The 16995-nt window shown below is 36.0% G+C and overlaps 1 protein-coding gene across 12 annotated transcripts in view; it reads left to right on the forward strand.

Annotated features, from left to right (window-relative positions):
- The window catches only part of HEATR5A (HEAT repeat containing 5A), a 168258-nt gene that overhangs the window by 14035 nt on the left and 137228 nt on the right, over positions 1 to 16995 (forward strand). For all 12 annotated transcript variants that reach the window (XR_012478151.1, XR_012478150.1, XR_012478152.1 and 9 more), the window contains exons 2-3: positions 13511 to 13732; positions 15801 to 16012. Coding sequence is in view for 9 of the 12 variants with exons in the window: in XM_074235357.1 (XP_074091458.1) it covers positions 13607 to 13732; positions 15801 to 16012 (338 nt within the window). In the remaining 3 variants the exon portion in view is untranslated. The remainder of the gene's footprint in view (positions 1 to 13510; positions 13733 to 15800; positions 16013 to 16995) is intronic.

A 16995-nucleotide genomic window follows, 5' to 3' on the forward strand; every position in this document is an offset into this window, starting at 1 on the left:
AAATACTTAAAATGCATTGATTAATGAATTGATATAAATATGGAAGTAAGGACTCCAGTGAACACCAGAGGCTTTGTTCCTGGGCCTGTACTTTCCTTTATTAATGTCTTAAGTGAAGACGGAGGTCATGGTTAGCAAATTCCTGCTGCCAAAATTGTGGTTAGCAAATTTCTGGGCACAACACAAAGTTCAGAAAAATAACTAATAATTTAGATAACAGACTCACAATTTTAAAAGATCTTGACTGTAGGAGGGATCAAATCTAAATAGGAATAAATGTTTTAATTTTTTTTTAATTTTTTTTTTTTGGTTTTTGCAAGGCAATAGTGATTTGATAAGGTCCCACAGTTATTATTAAATGTCTGAGGTCTGATTTGAACTCAGATCCCCCTGATTCTAGGGCCTATTTGGTGCTCTATGCCATCTAGCTGCCCTGGGGTAAATGTGTTTTTAAATCAGTGCAAAGGAATACTTGATTTTTAGCAGCCCAAATGAAAAGGACTTGGGTGCTTTATAAATAAAGCATGAGTCTGATATGAGTCAGCAGTTTGATGTAGGTGCCAATGTTGTTGATGTATCTTAAACTATGTTAATAGAAGTGTAGTGTTTGAAACAAGGGAATTCATGGTCCTACTCTGTTCTGTGCTGGTAAAACCATTGCAGGGGATGTGTTGGTTCTAGATATGACAATTTGATCTCTCATGCTGCATTGAAGAAAACAAGAAAGTTATGTCAGTCAGTATATTATTAAGTCTGTACCAGGCATGGTACTAAAAAGGCAAAAGACTCTGGTCTTTAGAGAGCTCAAAGTGTAATAGAGAGAGAAGACAAGCAAATAGTATTAACAAACAGTAAGGAATAAATAGATAATAACAAAAGTAAAGCACTAGAATTAAAAGGGATTGAGAAAGGCTTACTGTAGAAGATGGGATTTTAGGTAGGACTTCAGAAGGTAGAGATGAGAAAAGAAAGCATTCCAGGCAAGATGGAATCCAGAGAGAGGATGCCCAGAACTGAGAGATGGAATGTCTTGTTTGTCAAACAGCAGGAAGGCAAAAGTGTTACTGAATCAAACAGTAAGTGGCAGAGGGAGTAAGATATAGGAAGATTGGAAAGGTAGGACAGATCTAGGTTATAAATTTTTTCAAATACCAAATAAAGAATTTTTATTTGATCCTAGAGGCTATATAGGGAGCCATTGGGTATGACATGGTTGGACCTGTGCTTTAGGAAAATCACTCTGGTAACTGAATGGAGGATGGATAGGACCAGGGAGAAGCTTGAAGTAGACAGACCCCCACTAGGTAGGATTTGAGAATCATCAGCATTGAGAAATGGTAATTAAACCATAGAAGTTGTCGAGATCACCAAGTGAAGTAGTATAGAGGAAGAAGAGAACAGGGTGCAGGATAGAACCCTATGGGATACCTAGTTAGAGGCATGACCTGGATAGATCAAGCAAAGGAATCTTGAATGAATGGTCATGTAGGTGGGAGAACCAGAAGATAGTGGTATCCTGAAAATTTAGAGAAGAGATAATGAGAAGGGAATAGTCAGCAGGGTCAGAAGCTGCAGAGAGATGAGGAGAATGAGAATTGATAAAAAGGCCATTGGATTTGGCAATTGAAGTATTGGTAACTTTGTAGAGAGCAGTTTTAGAGGAATGGTGAAGTTGGAAGCCAGATTGTAAGTAATAAGAAGAAAATGAGAGGAATAGAAAAAGTGGAGGCACCTATTGTAGATGGTCTATTAAGTTTACACAGAGGACAGAAGAGATTTTAGAATTACAGTAGCAGGGATGATAGATAGTGAATGTTTTGATCTAGTGAGTTTGTTGTTTTTTAAGAATAGGGGAGAGAAACAGCTAGGTGGTACAGTGGGTAGAGCACTGATCCTAGAGTCAGACACTTAATAATTACCTAGCTGTGTGAAATTGGGCAAGTCACTTAATCCTGTTGCCTTGCAAAAACAAACAAAAAAAGGGTGGGGGGGACATGGGCATATTTGTAGGCATTTAAGAAAGGAACCTGAAGAGATTTAAAATAAATGATAAGTGACAGAAGAGGCAGTCCATTGGAGGAGATGGGATTACTTTAATGCTTTAAGAAGTAAGGAGAGGAGCCTCTAGGTGGCGAAGTGGATAGAGCACCGGCCCTGGAGTCAGGAGTCCCTGAGTTCAAATCAGGCCTCAGACACTTAATAATTACCTAGCTGCGTGGCCTTGGGCAGGCCACTTAACCCCATTGCCTTGCAAAAAAAGAACTAAAAAAAAAGTAAGGAGACTGCATCATCTATGGGATGAAGGAAGAGATAGTGATAGAAGGAAAAGGGGAAAAGAGGGAGCTCCTAGTGAATGACCTCAATTTTTTTTTTTTTTTAAATATGAGAGAGTGTTAGATGAGAGGGTGAAAGAAATAGAAGCCATGGGAGGTTTGAGGAGAGGTGAAAAGATAAGGAAGAGTTACATTGGAGAGTAGAATAGTAAGTTGATAAAGCAAATATGGAAGGATTGCCTGGCAGCAATGAGGGCCCAGTTGAGGTTTTACAAGATAAATTTATAGTGGTTTCAATCAAAATAACTTTGTAATTTTCTCCACCTTTGTTTAAGCAATGCATATGGAGGAATGAAATTATAGATGGCAGTAGTGATCCTAGGCTGTGGCTTGAAAGTGCATAATTAGAAATAAGATAAAGATCCAGGAACTTAAGGGGAGAGCTAAGTAAAGTTGAAGGAGAGTGAGGAAAGAGGAAAAGGAAAGTGATTAATGTAGGAGAGATAATGGTCCAGGAAGGAACTAAGGGGTTAAGAGTTTGAAGTTCAGGGTTAGATAAGGAAATGCAGAAATACATTAAGGTACATTTGTAAATGATGTCAAGATTTAGAGTATGACAGTCTTTGTGACTGAAATGAAGTGCAGTAGAAGGGATGCAAAGTAAGTTGAATTGAGTGGCTAGCATGTTTAAGGGAGAATGAACATGTATGTTGAAACTCCAAATATGAGAGCAGGAGTTGGAGAGAAGAGAAAACAATCACATTCTGAACTTAAATGAGGCAGGAAATGGAGTGACCTGGCATCCCTAGGTAACAACTACCAAGATTTTGATTGGGTTGTAGGTATGAGTTGTATGAATGTCAAAGGAGAAGAGGTTATTGAGTTGATGTAAATAACGGGGGGGAACTGGGAGCAGCACTGGAAGGATTATTTCAACTCCCCTGTCTCGACCATTAAGCCTAAAAAAATGAAGGAAGGTGAAGTCAGTACCTGAAAGGATAACCAGCAAAGGGGAGCCAGGTTTCAGCAATAGGTAGAAGATAAATAAGATGGAGGGAATAGGAGAAGAAAAATTTTGGATGAAGGCAAGTTTGCTGATAATAGAACAGGCATTTCAGAGGTCACAGTAGAAGGAGAATATGGTGTTTGGCTAGAACTTTGCTAGGTTAAGAGACTTGAGGGAGATAGGAATAAGGAATTGAGTAGTGGAGAATAGGGAATGGGTTTTAGATGATGACCTAGTGGGGTTCAGGATCTCTGGAATGTATATAGTATAAGAATATTCATCATTTGGTAGAAAGTGCCTTTTCTCAGAGGACTATGGAGATTGAACTGGAGAAAAATGGGGCACTAGATAGAAGGCAGATGGTCAGATAGAAGGTCAAAACTGACTTTTTTGCTTCCCCTCTGAAGACTGAGGATTAGATAGGGAGCTGTGCAGCAGGAGATGGAAGTCCTGAGGTCAAAGGGAAGGTTGCTTTTTCCATCCTTTTTGGGAAATGGGGCTAAGTAAAAGAAATGGAAATTGCCTTTACTTAAAGACACAGATTGCTCTTCTGACCTCTAGCAGCCTTCCCTCCGGGAACAGCCAGACAACAGGAGAAAGCAGATGGATGTATGGTCTTTTTAAAAATAATTTTAGGTAAGGAATATTTGGAGGAAGTGAGTATATTTATCCTGGAAAGGGGGAGATTTAGGTGAGATGATGCCTGAAGAGGTTGTGTTGCCATGCCAAAATTCACCGGCTCTTCCTGACTTTGAGTCACCTATCTGAGCCTCAATTTCCACATTAATAAAAGGAAGCAGTTTAGTTAGTTATTTTGCAAATTCCCTTCCAGGTCTGACTCTATTCCATCTAAAATATTTAACAGGACCATCATGTGTAAGAGTGTTTAGATTTTTGTGACTCCAGACATCAGAAATAGTATCACTGGGTAGAATTGCTGGAAAATAAGAGTTTATCTCAATCTAGTAAAGAATTTTTGTAACTATTATGCCCTTCCCAAAATGGCAGGGGCTTCTTTATGATGTAGAGACTATACTGGAATTTTTATAAATAAGATTTTTTTATCTTTTTTTTTTTAAATTTGAGGCAGTGGGGTTAAGTGACTTGCCCAAGGTCACACAGCTAGGCGATTATTAAGTGTCTGAGGCCAAATTTGAACTCAGGTACTCTGACTCCAGGGCTGGTGCTCTATCCACTACCCCATTAAGCTGCCCCAGTGGAATTTTTTTAAGTAGACTGGGTAATCATTCCAGAATATTGTAAAGTAAATCTTTTTTTGATAGTTAAATTGTACAATAACTAGGTCTTACCTACTTAGGACTCCTTATCCTCTTCCTGAATATAGAGCAAAGCTTAAAGAGAATTTTTAGAAACAAAAATTTGTCTCTGACATCCCCTTACATCCTTTTATCCAGCCTCTCACTTCTTACTCTCTCTAGCTCAGACTCCTAACTCACACCTAGTACTCTTATGTTTCTTTGCCTGACTCACTCTTTGTCAGTCCTTTTTCTCCGACTCATTCAGTGTCACTGTTATTCCACTGGGACCACACCTCCAACCTGAAAACTAATTAAAAATGTTTACTCTGAAGGTTTAATTGTACAGAGGGCCTTCATCCAAAAGTTATTTGTATTTTCTTTTTTAAAGGACAGCTTAACTCAAATGAATGTCGAATTGGTCTAAAAATTATAAAGGGGAGGTTAGATCAAATTTTTAAAAATGATTATAGATCTTATTTAGGAGATTCTGAATGTTCCAAGGTTTGATGCAACCAGCATGATGTCACCCACAATCTGGAGGATCTGAAGAAACTGTATCAAACATAGGGAATCTCTCCTTGGACTTTCTGTGGATTCTCCTCCACAAAATTAGCAAATACCATTGTTGAACACATCCTACCTTCTCTTGATCAGTAGATCTTTGAACAGGGTCTCTGGTATATCTTTTTTTTTTTAGGTTTTTTTTGCAAGGCAAACGGGGTTAACCGGTGCTTTATCCACTGCGCCACCTAGCCGCCCCACTTATATCTTCTTAAAGAATGTTGAATAATGTAATGTATTTATGAAAGGGAGATTTCAAGACAACATTTTATTCTTTTAAATCAAATGTCTTTTATGATCACTAAACAAAATGTCTAGTGAGATTTAACATCTTTCAGTCAGTTGTGTGAAGGCAAAAGTCTGGTCGTCTGTGACATGTTATTTGCTAAAATTGGCCAGTTTTCTACTAATAATTCTCTAATGGATTCCCATAGTGGTATGTAGATAATTCTTATCAAAATTTTATATTAGGGGCGGCTAGGTGGCGCAGTGGATAAAGCACCGGCCCTGGAGTCAGGAGTACCTGGGTTCAAATCCGGTCTCAGACACTTAATAATTACCTAGCTGTGTGGCCTTGGGCAAGCCACTTAACCCCGTTTGCCTTGCAAAAACCTAAAAAAAAATTTTATATTAGTTAGAAAATAGGAATATAAGTCTATAGGTATTGTTTTTCTTTCTGGTATTAAGAAATTTCAGATTTTTTTTCTATACATTTGGTTTCTTTCCCCACTTTCAGATACTATTTGATTAGTTATCTCATGGTTGTTATTTCCAGCATGTAGCTTCATGTATATATTCGATCCAATTTAACTGGTCTCTTCTTCTCTTTAGTCATTTGTACTTTATAATAACACCTGGAACTATTTTTAGCCTGCAGATGTGTGTGCTCTATTTTCCTCAATGGTTAAAAAAAAAGTATTATAAACATCTTGCAGATTTTTCTTTTGTTCCTTTTTTTCTTGGACTTTTGATTTTCATCTTCAATTCTGAGTAGAAATGTTGTCACCTGGATGTATCCAGGAAGTGATCTTTTTTTTTAACAGAATAAAAAAGAAAGGGGAATCAAAAGAAGTACCTCAGCAAAGTTAACCAATATGTCATTAATGTCCAATAGTGCTTGTAATATTCCACAGTCATAGTCATCTCTCCTCTAGGGTCGAATTTAGTGTTTGTAATTCTACAATAAAGAAAGAAAACCAGACACTGTGTGAGTGAGTACTCATCATGAATTGATAATGAAACAGTATCATTTTTGATGGATTTTAATGGCCACTTAAAACTTAATTTGAATATAGAGTTTACGAAGATACTTTAGTCACACCCCTTCATTTTTCAGCTGAGGAAGCTGATGCATCAGAAAAATCTTGAAAATATGCTCTGTATTGTAGTAGAGCAATGACTAGCCCATATAATCTGACTCCCAGGCTAATGCTCTATCTGCATCATGGAGATCTTGTGCTATAGTGATAAGAGTGCTGGACTTGGGAGTTATAAAGACCTAGGATCTTGTTTCTGTTATCTATTTAGCTTTGTAACCCTATCTGTGCTTCAGTTTCCTCATCTATAGTAATATATGTAGAAAATACCTATAATAATGTAAACTTGAAATATTTGTGTAGATTTCAATGATTATCATAATCATTCTTTTTTAAAAATTCTGAATTTAGCAAGTATGAAGTAGAATAAGTATTTCTATGTATATTGTAGACAGAAGGAAAAGACTATACGTAGTAAACACTTTACTAAATTTAACAGTTTGGCCCCAACCAAGCTAAGATGTAACTGAAAAGCAATGTATGGTTTAGTCACCCTATTTCTATTTGAATTTGATACCACCAATGAAAAACTTAACTTTCTTTTAATGTACATAATTCAGTATATAACTTTCAAATTTACCTTATGTTTCTGTGATTTCTTTGTGCCTTCCTTTCTTTTTTATTTTTTAGTGGGTAGGAACTGAAGGCAGATACTCAGTATTCTCTAGCCCCCATTTACTTTTATTATTTTTCCAATTTCATCCTTAAATACCTTTGATAATCTTATAATATGACTTTACTGTATTGGGTGATTCATCAGGTTTTCATCTTTTTTAAAAAATTGTTTTTGGGAGTCAAGTCAGCTAGGTGACTAGAGCACTGACTCTGGAGTCAGGAAGATCTGAGTTCAAATATGTCCTCAGACACTTAATTTCCTAGCTGTGTAACCTAGGGCAAGTCACTTAACCCCATTGCCTCAAATAAATAAAATTTTTAAAAATGAAATATTTTTCCTTATTTAAATATTTCCCAATTACATATAAAAAATTATTAGTATGTAGAGAGGTGGGAGGATGGGTCATTAATGTGTTGCTGGTGGAGTTGTGAAATGGATCCAACCATTCTGGAGAGCAATATGGAACTATGCCCAAAGAACAATAAAAATGTTTATTCCCTTTTTTTTTTTAATATAACAAGAACATGGTAATTTATTTAAGGATTTAAAATATCCAAATTATATGAAAAGTAAAGAGCTCTGAACTTTGGGAGATAATAAAGGAAAGAGACCCAGGAATCATTATTGAGGATTTTGGTTCTATATTTCATATGGCTCTATGACCAGAGAGAATATTAAAATATAATTTATTTATTCCAAATAAAACATTGGGAATCAGCTAGAAACAGAATAGAATGGATTAGAAACATTGTTTTCTCTTTATACAAAATTATCTATTTCATGGTTAACATAGACTTGTTTCTTGATTCCCAAATACTTGTTGTTTAAGTTGTATCTGACCTTTCAGGATCCTATTTGGGTTTTTCTTGGCAGAGATACTGGAGTGGTTTATGATTTTCTTCTTTAGCTCTCTTAACAGGTGATGAAATGAGGCAAATAGGGGTTAGTGACGCCCAGGATTACACAGCTAGTAAGTGTCTGAGATCAGATTTGAACTGAGAAAAGATTTGAATTTGTAGGTCTTCCTTACTCTAGACTTGGTGTTCTTTCCATTATACTACTTAGCCTCCCCAAATACTAAGTAAGAATATAAATTCCTAATTTTTGTCTTTGTATCTCCAACACTTAGCAGGCTTCTTGACTGATAGGTTGAAAATTCCTTTTGAAACTTAGATAAATTAAGTTTGAGAATAAGCTGAGGAAGGCTTATTATAAGATTATAAACCTATGGAATGACTCCATTAAGAGATGATATAGAAATATAATACTCTAGATTGATTATATCATTCCTTCTAGCATTTAAAGAAACTTAGATAGTTTACTTGTTCTAGCAGTGCACAAGTAAATTTATTTTAGTAGTACTGCTTTTTTCTTCCATTGGTACAACTTAACCATGAGTAAATAATATCTATCTAATCATGTCTGTAAAGAATATCATATATTTGGGGCAGACAGAGCATTGGTCCCTGGAGTCAGGAGGACCTGAGTTCAAATCTCGCCTCAGACACTTAATAATTGCCTAGTTGTGTGACCTTGGGCAAGTCACTTAATCCTATTACCTTAAATAAATAAAATCTTTAAAAAAGAATATCATATATTTGTATTCATTTATCTTCTCTATGTGTCTTAGTAGTTAAATTCCCAAATATTTTATAATTTTGTAGTTTTTTAAATTTATTTTTTTATTCTCATTTTGTACAAATTTTTTTTTACATTAATAAAATATTCTTGTTTACAAGTAAACAAAATACCCCTCCTCCCCCATGAATATAGATAGACTTGCTTGGGCGAAAAAAGTAAAGGGGAGAGAAAAAATTAAAATTAAAAAAAATAATAGTAATAATTGTAGGTAAGACCCAAAATAAATTAAAATAGTAATAATAGTAGAGGTGGCTGGGTTGCAGACAGACTATTGGCCCTTGAGCCAGGAGCACCTGGGTCCAAATCCGGCCCCAGACACCCAAAGATCACCCTGCTATGTGGCTCCAAGAAGGCCACCCAGCCCCACTTGCCTTGTACCCTCCCCCAAATAATAATAAAAAAAATTATGCTTCAGTCTGTTCCAACACCAACAACTCTGTCACGGCTGGATCACATTCTTTATGATAAGTCCATCACAAAAGTTACTTCCATATTTTTCCAACGTTGCCATTGCTGATCACAACTCCCTCCTTTCTTATTTTTCCACTACCATGTACTCTATTTTCTCTCTCCTTTCACTCTGACTCTGCTGTAGGGTTGCTGAGTGGCGCAGCAGACAGATCCCTGGTCCTGGGGCCAAGAAGCCCTGAGCCCCCATACCACCCCTTAGGCCCAGAATCCACCTGGCCCTATGGTCCTGGGCAGGCCTTCCAATCCCAGCCCCTTGCAAGAAGTAAGAAAGAAAATGTGTTATATCTAGCCACTCTCCCCCCATGGTCCATCCTCTCCTCCTTTATTCACATCCCCACCCCTTCCCCCTGCTCCCCCTTCCTCCTTACTCCAGATGTCTATACCCCATTGAGTATATTTGCTGTTTCCTCGCCTAGCCATCTCTGATGAGAGCAAAGGTTCCCTCATTCCCCCCTTGCCTCCCCCCTTCCATATCATAGCAATAGCTCATTGTAATAAAAAAAATCTTATTATGTGAAATATCTTGGACTATTCCCCCTCTCCTTTTTCTTTCTCCCATTCCATTTCCCTTTTTTTCTATTGACTCCATTTTTACACCATATTTTATCTTTGAATTCAGCTTTCTCCTGTGCTTCAACTATAAAAGCTCTCTCTCTCTGTCTGCTCTATTAACTGAGAAGGTTCATATGAGTATTATCAGTGTCATTTTTCTATGCAGGAATACATGCAGTTCATCCTCATTAAGTCCCTCATATTTCCCCCCTCTCCTCCAATGTCCATGCTTCACCTGAGTCCTGTATCTGAAGATCAAACCTTCTGTTCAGCTCTGGCCATTCCAAAAGGAACCTTTGAAATTCCCCTGGTTCATTGAAAGTCCATCTTTTTCCCTGCAAGAGGACATTCAGCCTTGCTGGGTACTTCATTCTTGACTGCATTCTAAGCTCTCTTGCCTTCCTGTATATTGTATTCCAAGCCCTACGAGCTTCCAATGTAGCTGCTGCTAAGTCCTGTGTGATCCTGACTGCAGCTCCACGATATTTGAACTGTGTCCTTCTGGCTGCTTGTAATATTTTCTCTTTGACTTGGGAGTTCTGGAACTTGGCTATAGTATTCCTAGGGGTTGGTTTTTTGGGATCTCTTTCTTGGGGGGATCGGTGGATTCTCTCCATTTCTATTTTGCCCTCTGCTTCTAGAATATCAGGACAATTTTCCTGTAGTAATTCTTTGAAAATGATGTCAAGGCTCTTTTCCTGATCATGACTTTCAGGTATTCCAATAATTTTTAAGTTATCTTTCCTAAGTCTGTTTTCCATATCAGTTGTTTTTTCAATGAGATATTTTACATTTTCTTCTAATTTTTCATTTTTTGTTTTGAAGTATTGATTCCTGATTTCTGTTAAATTCATCAATCTCCCTGAATTCTATTCTTTGTCTGAAGGATTTGTTCTCCTCAGAGAGTTTTCTTATCTCTTTTTCCATCTGGCCAATTTTGCTTTTTAAAGCATTCTTCTCCTCAATAACTCTTTGAACTGTTTTATCCATTTGACCTAAGCTGGTTTTTAGCATGCTATTTTCTTCAGCATTTTGTTGGATTTCCTTGACTAAGCTGCTGACTTCATTTTCATGTTTTTCCTGCATCTCTCCTTTCTTTTCCCAGTTTTTCTTCCAACTCCTTCATTTGATTTTCAAAGTCTTTTTTGAGCTCTGTCATAGCCTGAGCCCAATTTCTGTTTTTCTTGGAGTCTTTAGATGCAGGAGCTTGTGCTTCCTCATCTTCAGACTGAGTATTTTGGTCCTTCTTGGGCTCATTTGCAAAATATTTCTCAATAGTCTTCCTTTTGTTTCTCTGCTTGCTCATTTTCCCAGCCTGGGCCTGGTTTTGGGGTGCTTCCTGAGCTTTTGGGACACTCCCACAAGGATCTCAGTGTGTGCGGCTCTGTCCTCCCTCCTGGTCTGTGAATGACCATATGCACCCCCCTCTGCTACGGGGCTGAGGTGGGGGGGCTGCTGTTCTATGGGGGCGCCTAGACTGTGATCAGGATCTGAATGTGGTCCGAGCCCCAGAGTCCTGTTCCAGGGGCAGAGGACAGAGCTCTGCAGTCTCTCTCTCTTCACTCCCCTCCCTCAGCTCAATGGGCTCATGCCCTGGGGGCTCCTGCTTACAGGCTCCACCTGCTTCTGTTTCGGGCTCTGGGCTGCAGAAAGACCTAGCTGCTCCCTGTGTGCCCTGAGGGCTCGGCTCCATGTGCTAGCTCTGGCAGAGGTCCCCCCACTTTGTGCCGGGTGCTCCTCGGGGTGCAGCTCAGGAGACTCCCCCACTGCTGTGAGCCTCGGCTCCCAGCGCCCTGGGGCTGCCTCTGGGAGGCTGAAGTTCTTTGGCTCTGGTGGGCCACCCCTCCAACCCTGGGGAGCAGAGCCTTTTTGCTCTTTTCCCGGTTACCTTGAGTAGGAGAACTGCCTCACTGTCCCTTTGTGGGTTCTGTCTCTGGAAAGTTTAGTTAGAGTCCTTAGCTGATGAATTTTATCAGAGAGCTCCTAAGACTTGGATCCCTTCTTGTCTCCATCTTGGTTCCACCCCCCTGTTCATTCCCTTTGACCTAGCAATTACAATTCTAGACTTGTATCCACAAGAAATCATAAAAAATGGGAAATATCTCAACATGTTCCAAAATATTCATAGCAGCTCTTTTTGTAGTGGCAAAGAGTTGGAAATTGAGGGGATGCCCATCAATTGGGGAATGGTTAAACAAGTTATGGTATGTGAATACTATGGAATATTTTTGTTCTACAAGAAACCATAAATGGTCAGACTCTAGAGAAGCATGGAATGACTTTTACAGGATCTGATGCTGAGTGAAGGGAGCAGAACCAAAAGAACATTATACACATTAACAACAACATTGTGAGGGACAGTTTAATGGGTTAGTGAATAGAGCACTGCCCTGGAGCCAGGAGTACCTAAATTCAAAATCTGGCCTCAGACACTTAATTGCCTAGCCCTGTGACCTTGGGCAAGTCACTTAACCCCATTGTCTTGCAAAAAAACCAAAACAACAACTTCGTGAGATGATTAACCTTGATGGTTGTAAATGCTCTCAGCAATTCAGAGAATTAGGACAAGCCTATTACATGGGCTATGGACTATGCTATCCCCAACCAGAGGAAGAAAAACTAAACAAAACAAAATTAAAAAAAACCTCATCAGAATCTGATGAACTCTACATATTCACTATTTTAAAAATATCTTGAATATATTTCTTTCCCATAATCCTAATTCCTCATACTAATCTGTAAACATGTTTAACACAAATGTGTATGTACAGTATTAACCTGAATGTTCACCACTGAGGGAATGGGGGTGCAATGGGAAGGTGGAGGGAAATTTAGCTAATTTAAAAATATATATTTACATATGATGAATGTTGAAAAGCTTTCATCACATGTATTTGGAAAAAATATCAATAAAAAATAGATATGATCATGTAACCTTACCTTTCAGCCTTCCTCAATTTCATCATCTAAGAAATGGAAATAAGATTATCATTAGAAGTGTTTGGAGGGGCGGCTAGGTGGCCTGGTGGATAAAGCACAGGCCCTGGAGTCAGGAGTACCTGGGTTCAAATCTGGTCTCAGGCACTTAATAATTACCTAGCTGTGTGGCCTTGGGCAAGCCACTTAACCCCTATTGCCTTGCAAAAACCTAAAAAGAAAAAAGTGTTTTGTAAACCCAAGAATTATGGAAGTAAATTATTATTACTCTTGTTTTTATCTCTATATTTCAAGATTATGTACCCCTGCTACATGTCTACCTACTGACTTTCCTTCCCTCCCTTTTTTCCCCATTTATAGCCTATCTTATATAGGAAACTTTTCCCAATCTCTTAATTCCAATCTTTCTTTTGGTTAATTATTTCTCATTTTTCATATATATATATATATATATATATATATATATATATATATATGTATATGTATATATATGTATATATATACATACTATATACATATGTATATATATGTATATATATACATACTATATACATATGTATATATATATATAGTATGTATATATTTGTTTCTTTTCTCTTGCTATTATATTTTGAGCTTCTTTGAAGGTAGAGACTATTTCTACCCTCAGCAGTTAACACAGTGCTTGCTAAATAGTAGGTATTTACTAAATGTTTATTGATTGATAAATTGTTAAAAAATCATAAATTACTTGTGAGTTTTACAAATTTGAATATACTCTTTAAAAATTGTATACATTAAACTCTTTCAAAGATCTTAAAAATGTCCATTATTCACATAAAGCCTAAATTAATACTTTCTTCCCTCCCTTAAAAACGCATTATTTTCTTTCTTTACAGATACTTGTTTTTAAGTCTGCTAATTGAATTTTAATGAGAAGAATCTTCTACAAGTTTTCAGCTGTGGTTTTTAAGGGAGGAGATTAATTGCAAGGAATGGAACTGGCTCACAGCTTATTGCTGAATGAAGAAGCATATAATCAACTTGGAGAAGTTCAGAAGGCACAGTTTGTTTTTGAGTGGTTGAAATTTTTAGAAAAGCTTTTACTAGCAACCAACAAGGTATGTAAAATTAAGAAAATTGTTAATTTTTTTTAACTTTCCAGCTAGTCTTTTATTGATTTTCTTAATATTAATTCATGATCTTGTAAACTTATAACCAAGGCCACTTGTTTGATGAAAGCTTTTCAACATTCATCATATGTAAATATATATTTTTAAATTAGTTAAATATCTGGGCTGGCTGGAAAAGGAAGTGCTTCTTAATGGTTCAGGGTGTAACACAACCATATATTTCTTTTGGTGGTTATACCTCTGAATATATCAAAGTATTTCTGAGAAGATAAACTTTATTAAAACTTTTTGTGATGATATGGTCATATTTTTCTCCCATGAAAAGAAATTCATTTTGTAATTAGTAAATTATTTGTCCTATAAAAAAGTAAAAAGAAATAATTCAAAATTTTAAAATTTTATAAAAAAATTAATATGATTTGTGACTTGCATCTCTTATTTACAAAGTATCCACAAAGTCTTATTACAAAGTCTTTTTTTTAAGGTTTTTGCAAGGCAAACAGGGTTAAGTGGCTTGCCCAAGGCCACACAGCTAGGTAATTAAGTGTCTGAGGTTGGATTTGAACTCAGGTATTCCTGACTCCAGGGCCAGTGCTCTATCCACTGCACCACCTAGCCACCCCACAAAGTCTGTTTGATAAGTGCATAGTACAGAATATTTTAATAGGAAGGCTTCCAGTATTTCTGGGATATAACATTTTTGATCATGAAAAATCCTTCTGTTTGTATATCATAAAATGCAGAAGTTTTATAGTTTATCAGAGATTTTTCTCTGCGTGAAATAATAGTGCATTTATTTTTTCTCTGGTTAGTAAGACTTATTATAGTAATTGTTTTTCCTAATTTTTAAACCCATTTTATTGCATTCCATTCATAAATCCTACCTGGTCACAGTGGAAAACTTTTTTGATAGACTTCTATATTATATTTGCGAGTATTATTTGTATTTTTTATGTTTTTATTCATTATCAGTGTTGATCTATAATTTTTTAAATTTCTTTTTTATTATTATGAACTTGAGAAATATGAAGATTTCCTTATAAAAAGGAAAAAGACTTTTAAAAAGTTAAATTAAATTTTAAAAAGTTAGATTAAAAAGACTGCTTTTGGAACCATGAATCTCATCACTTACAGCTTTGTTTTAGGGGTATATTTAAAATTTAACATGATAGTTTTTTAACTATACACAGGCAGGTGGCAGAGGTGATTGAATCCTGAAGCTGGACTTAGGAAGAACTGAGTTCAAATCCAATTTCAGATATTCCCTAGCTGTGTGAACTTGAGCATGGCCCTGTTTGCCTTAATTTTCTCGACTAAAAATGAGAATAATAACAGTACCTACCTTGCAGGATTGTTGTGAAGATCAAATGAGATAATAGATGTCAAGTGCTTAGCAGTCCTTAACGTATTGAGCCAATATATTGATGTTTATTTCTTTCCTTGATCCCCCCTCCCCTTCACTTCCTTCTTTATCTTTACTTCCTTTAACTGTCTTCTGTTTTATTTTTTTAATGCTTTATTGAAAATCTCTTTTCTTTTTTCCTTTTTTGGTGTTACTGAATAGTACCTCCTACTCCTCACTCAACTTTCCTCCGGCCCATCAGAAAACCTCCCTTGTAATAAATAACTGTAATCACATGAAACAAATTCTCACATTGGCCTTGACTAAAAATATGTCTTCCCACTTATATTCTGCATTTCTAGTTCATCACTTCTCTGCCAAAAAATAGGAAACCTGGGCAATTTTGCAGTCCTGATTCTTCTTTTACAGTATGCATAATGATGTAGAAATGTGTTTATATTGTGTACATGTATAACCTATATCAGATTGCTTGTTGTATTGGGAAAGGGGAGGAGAGGGAAGGAGAAAGAAAAATTTGGAACTCAAAATATTACAAAAATAAATGTTGAAAATTATCTTTACGTGTAATCAGAAAAAAATACTATTAAAATGAGGATGGACATAACTGCATTTGTTTCATCAGCAAAACAATTTGACTTTTTACTTTATATTTAAATTTATTAAAGTATTATTTTTTGTTAAATTCATTTCTAGGCTGACATAAGGGAAAAACAGAGGAGGATTGTTGAGCAGCTCATATCTCTATTAAATAGCTCTCCAGGACCACCTACCCGAAAGCTTCTTGCTGAGAACCTAGCTATCCTTTATAGTATTGGTGATACATTTTCTGTTTATCAAACAATTGATAAATGTAATGAACTCATTCGTAGCAAAGATGATTCTCCAAGTTACCTTCCCACAAAACTGTAAGTTGACTATTAGCATAAAACAGAATAATTGCGTGTGTTAGTTATGCTTTGTGAAATGTCTAATTTCTTTGAAGAATGAATTCAAAACTAAATGAAAATTCAAATTTACATCTCTTTTTTAAAAAATGCTTAAATATCTTACTGGTTTTATTTGAAAGTTTAGAAAATGAACTATTTTCTTAAATTATTTTTAAATCTGTATTTGATGAATCTGTATAATATTTAAAGTATCCTGTAACTCTTGATAACTTTTAGTAAATTATTTTCCTGATTTTAACAAATTGCATCCTTTTGGCTAAAAAAAATGCTATTTTAATGTTTTCTTAATGGATAGTTGACCACTCCCCTGATTCTTACCCTTCTTCCCCCAACCAAGAGCAATTCTCAGCAATTATTTAAGTAGAAGAATTATTTTTAATTGTTTATTATTCCAGCTATCAGAATAATATATTTTGTTACAAAATCTTTTCCCAGACAACACTCAGATTTTACAGCTAATTACATGAAGTTCCCTTCATGAAGTTAGCTTATTTTTCCTTCAGTTTGCATTAAAGACCAATTTTGATTGACTAAGAAATGAAGTGTACTAGAAAGCTATTTTGCATAATTAAGCATAGATTTTAAAATTTTTAGAGCTCAAAGATAATTTTGAGATACTTTATCCTAATCCCCTCCAATTACAGATGAATAAAATGAGGCTCAGGGATATTTTCACTTGCTCATGATTGATTATACATTTAGGTAGGATCAGTCAGCACTAAAACTCTAGTCTCCTGATTTCTAGTTTATTGCTTTTCCTATTATATAATAATGTCACAAGAAAGGGACTTTATAGACCTAAGTTCATAAAAGTGAAATTTGTAGTCACTGAAAATTGGTTGCATACTTTTAAAATCATAAATCTCTTTATTTATGAAATGAGAACATTGAATTAGATAATATTTAAGGGTACTTGTAGGTCCAAAATGATGACTGCTTCT

Source organism: Macrotis lagotis, chromosome 4, assembly GCF_037893015.1.
Source record: "Macrotis lagotis isolate mMagLag1 chromosome 4, bilby.v1.9.chrom.fasta, whole genome shotgun sequence".
Classification (NCBI taxonomy): Eukaryota; Metazoa; Chordata; class Mammalia; order Peramelemorphia; family Peramelidae; genus Macrotis; species Macrotis lagotis.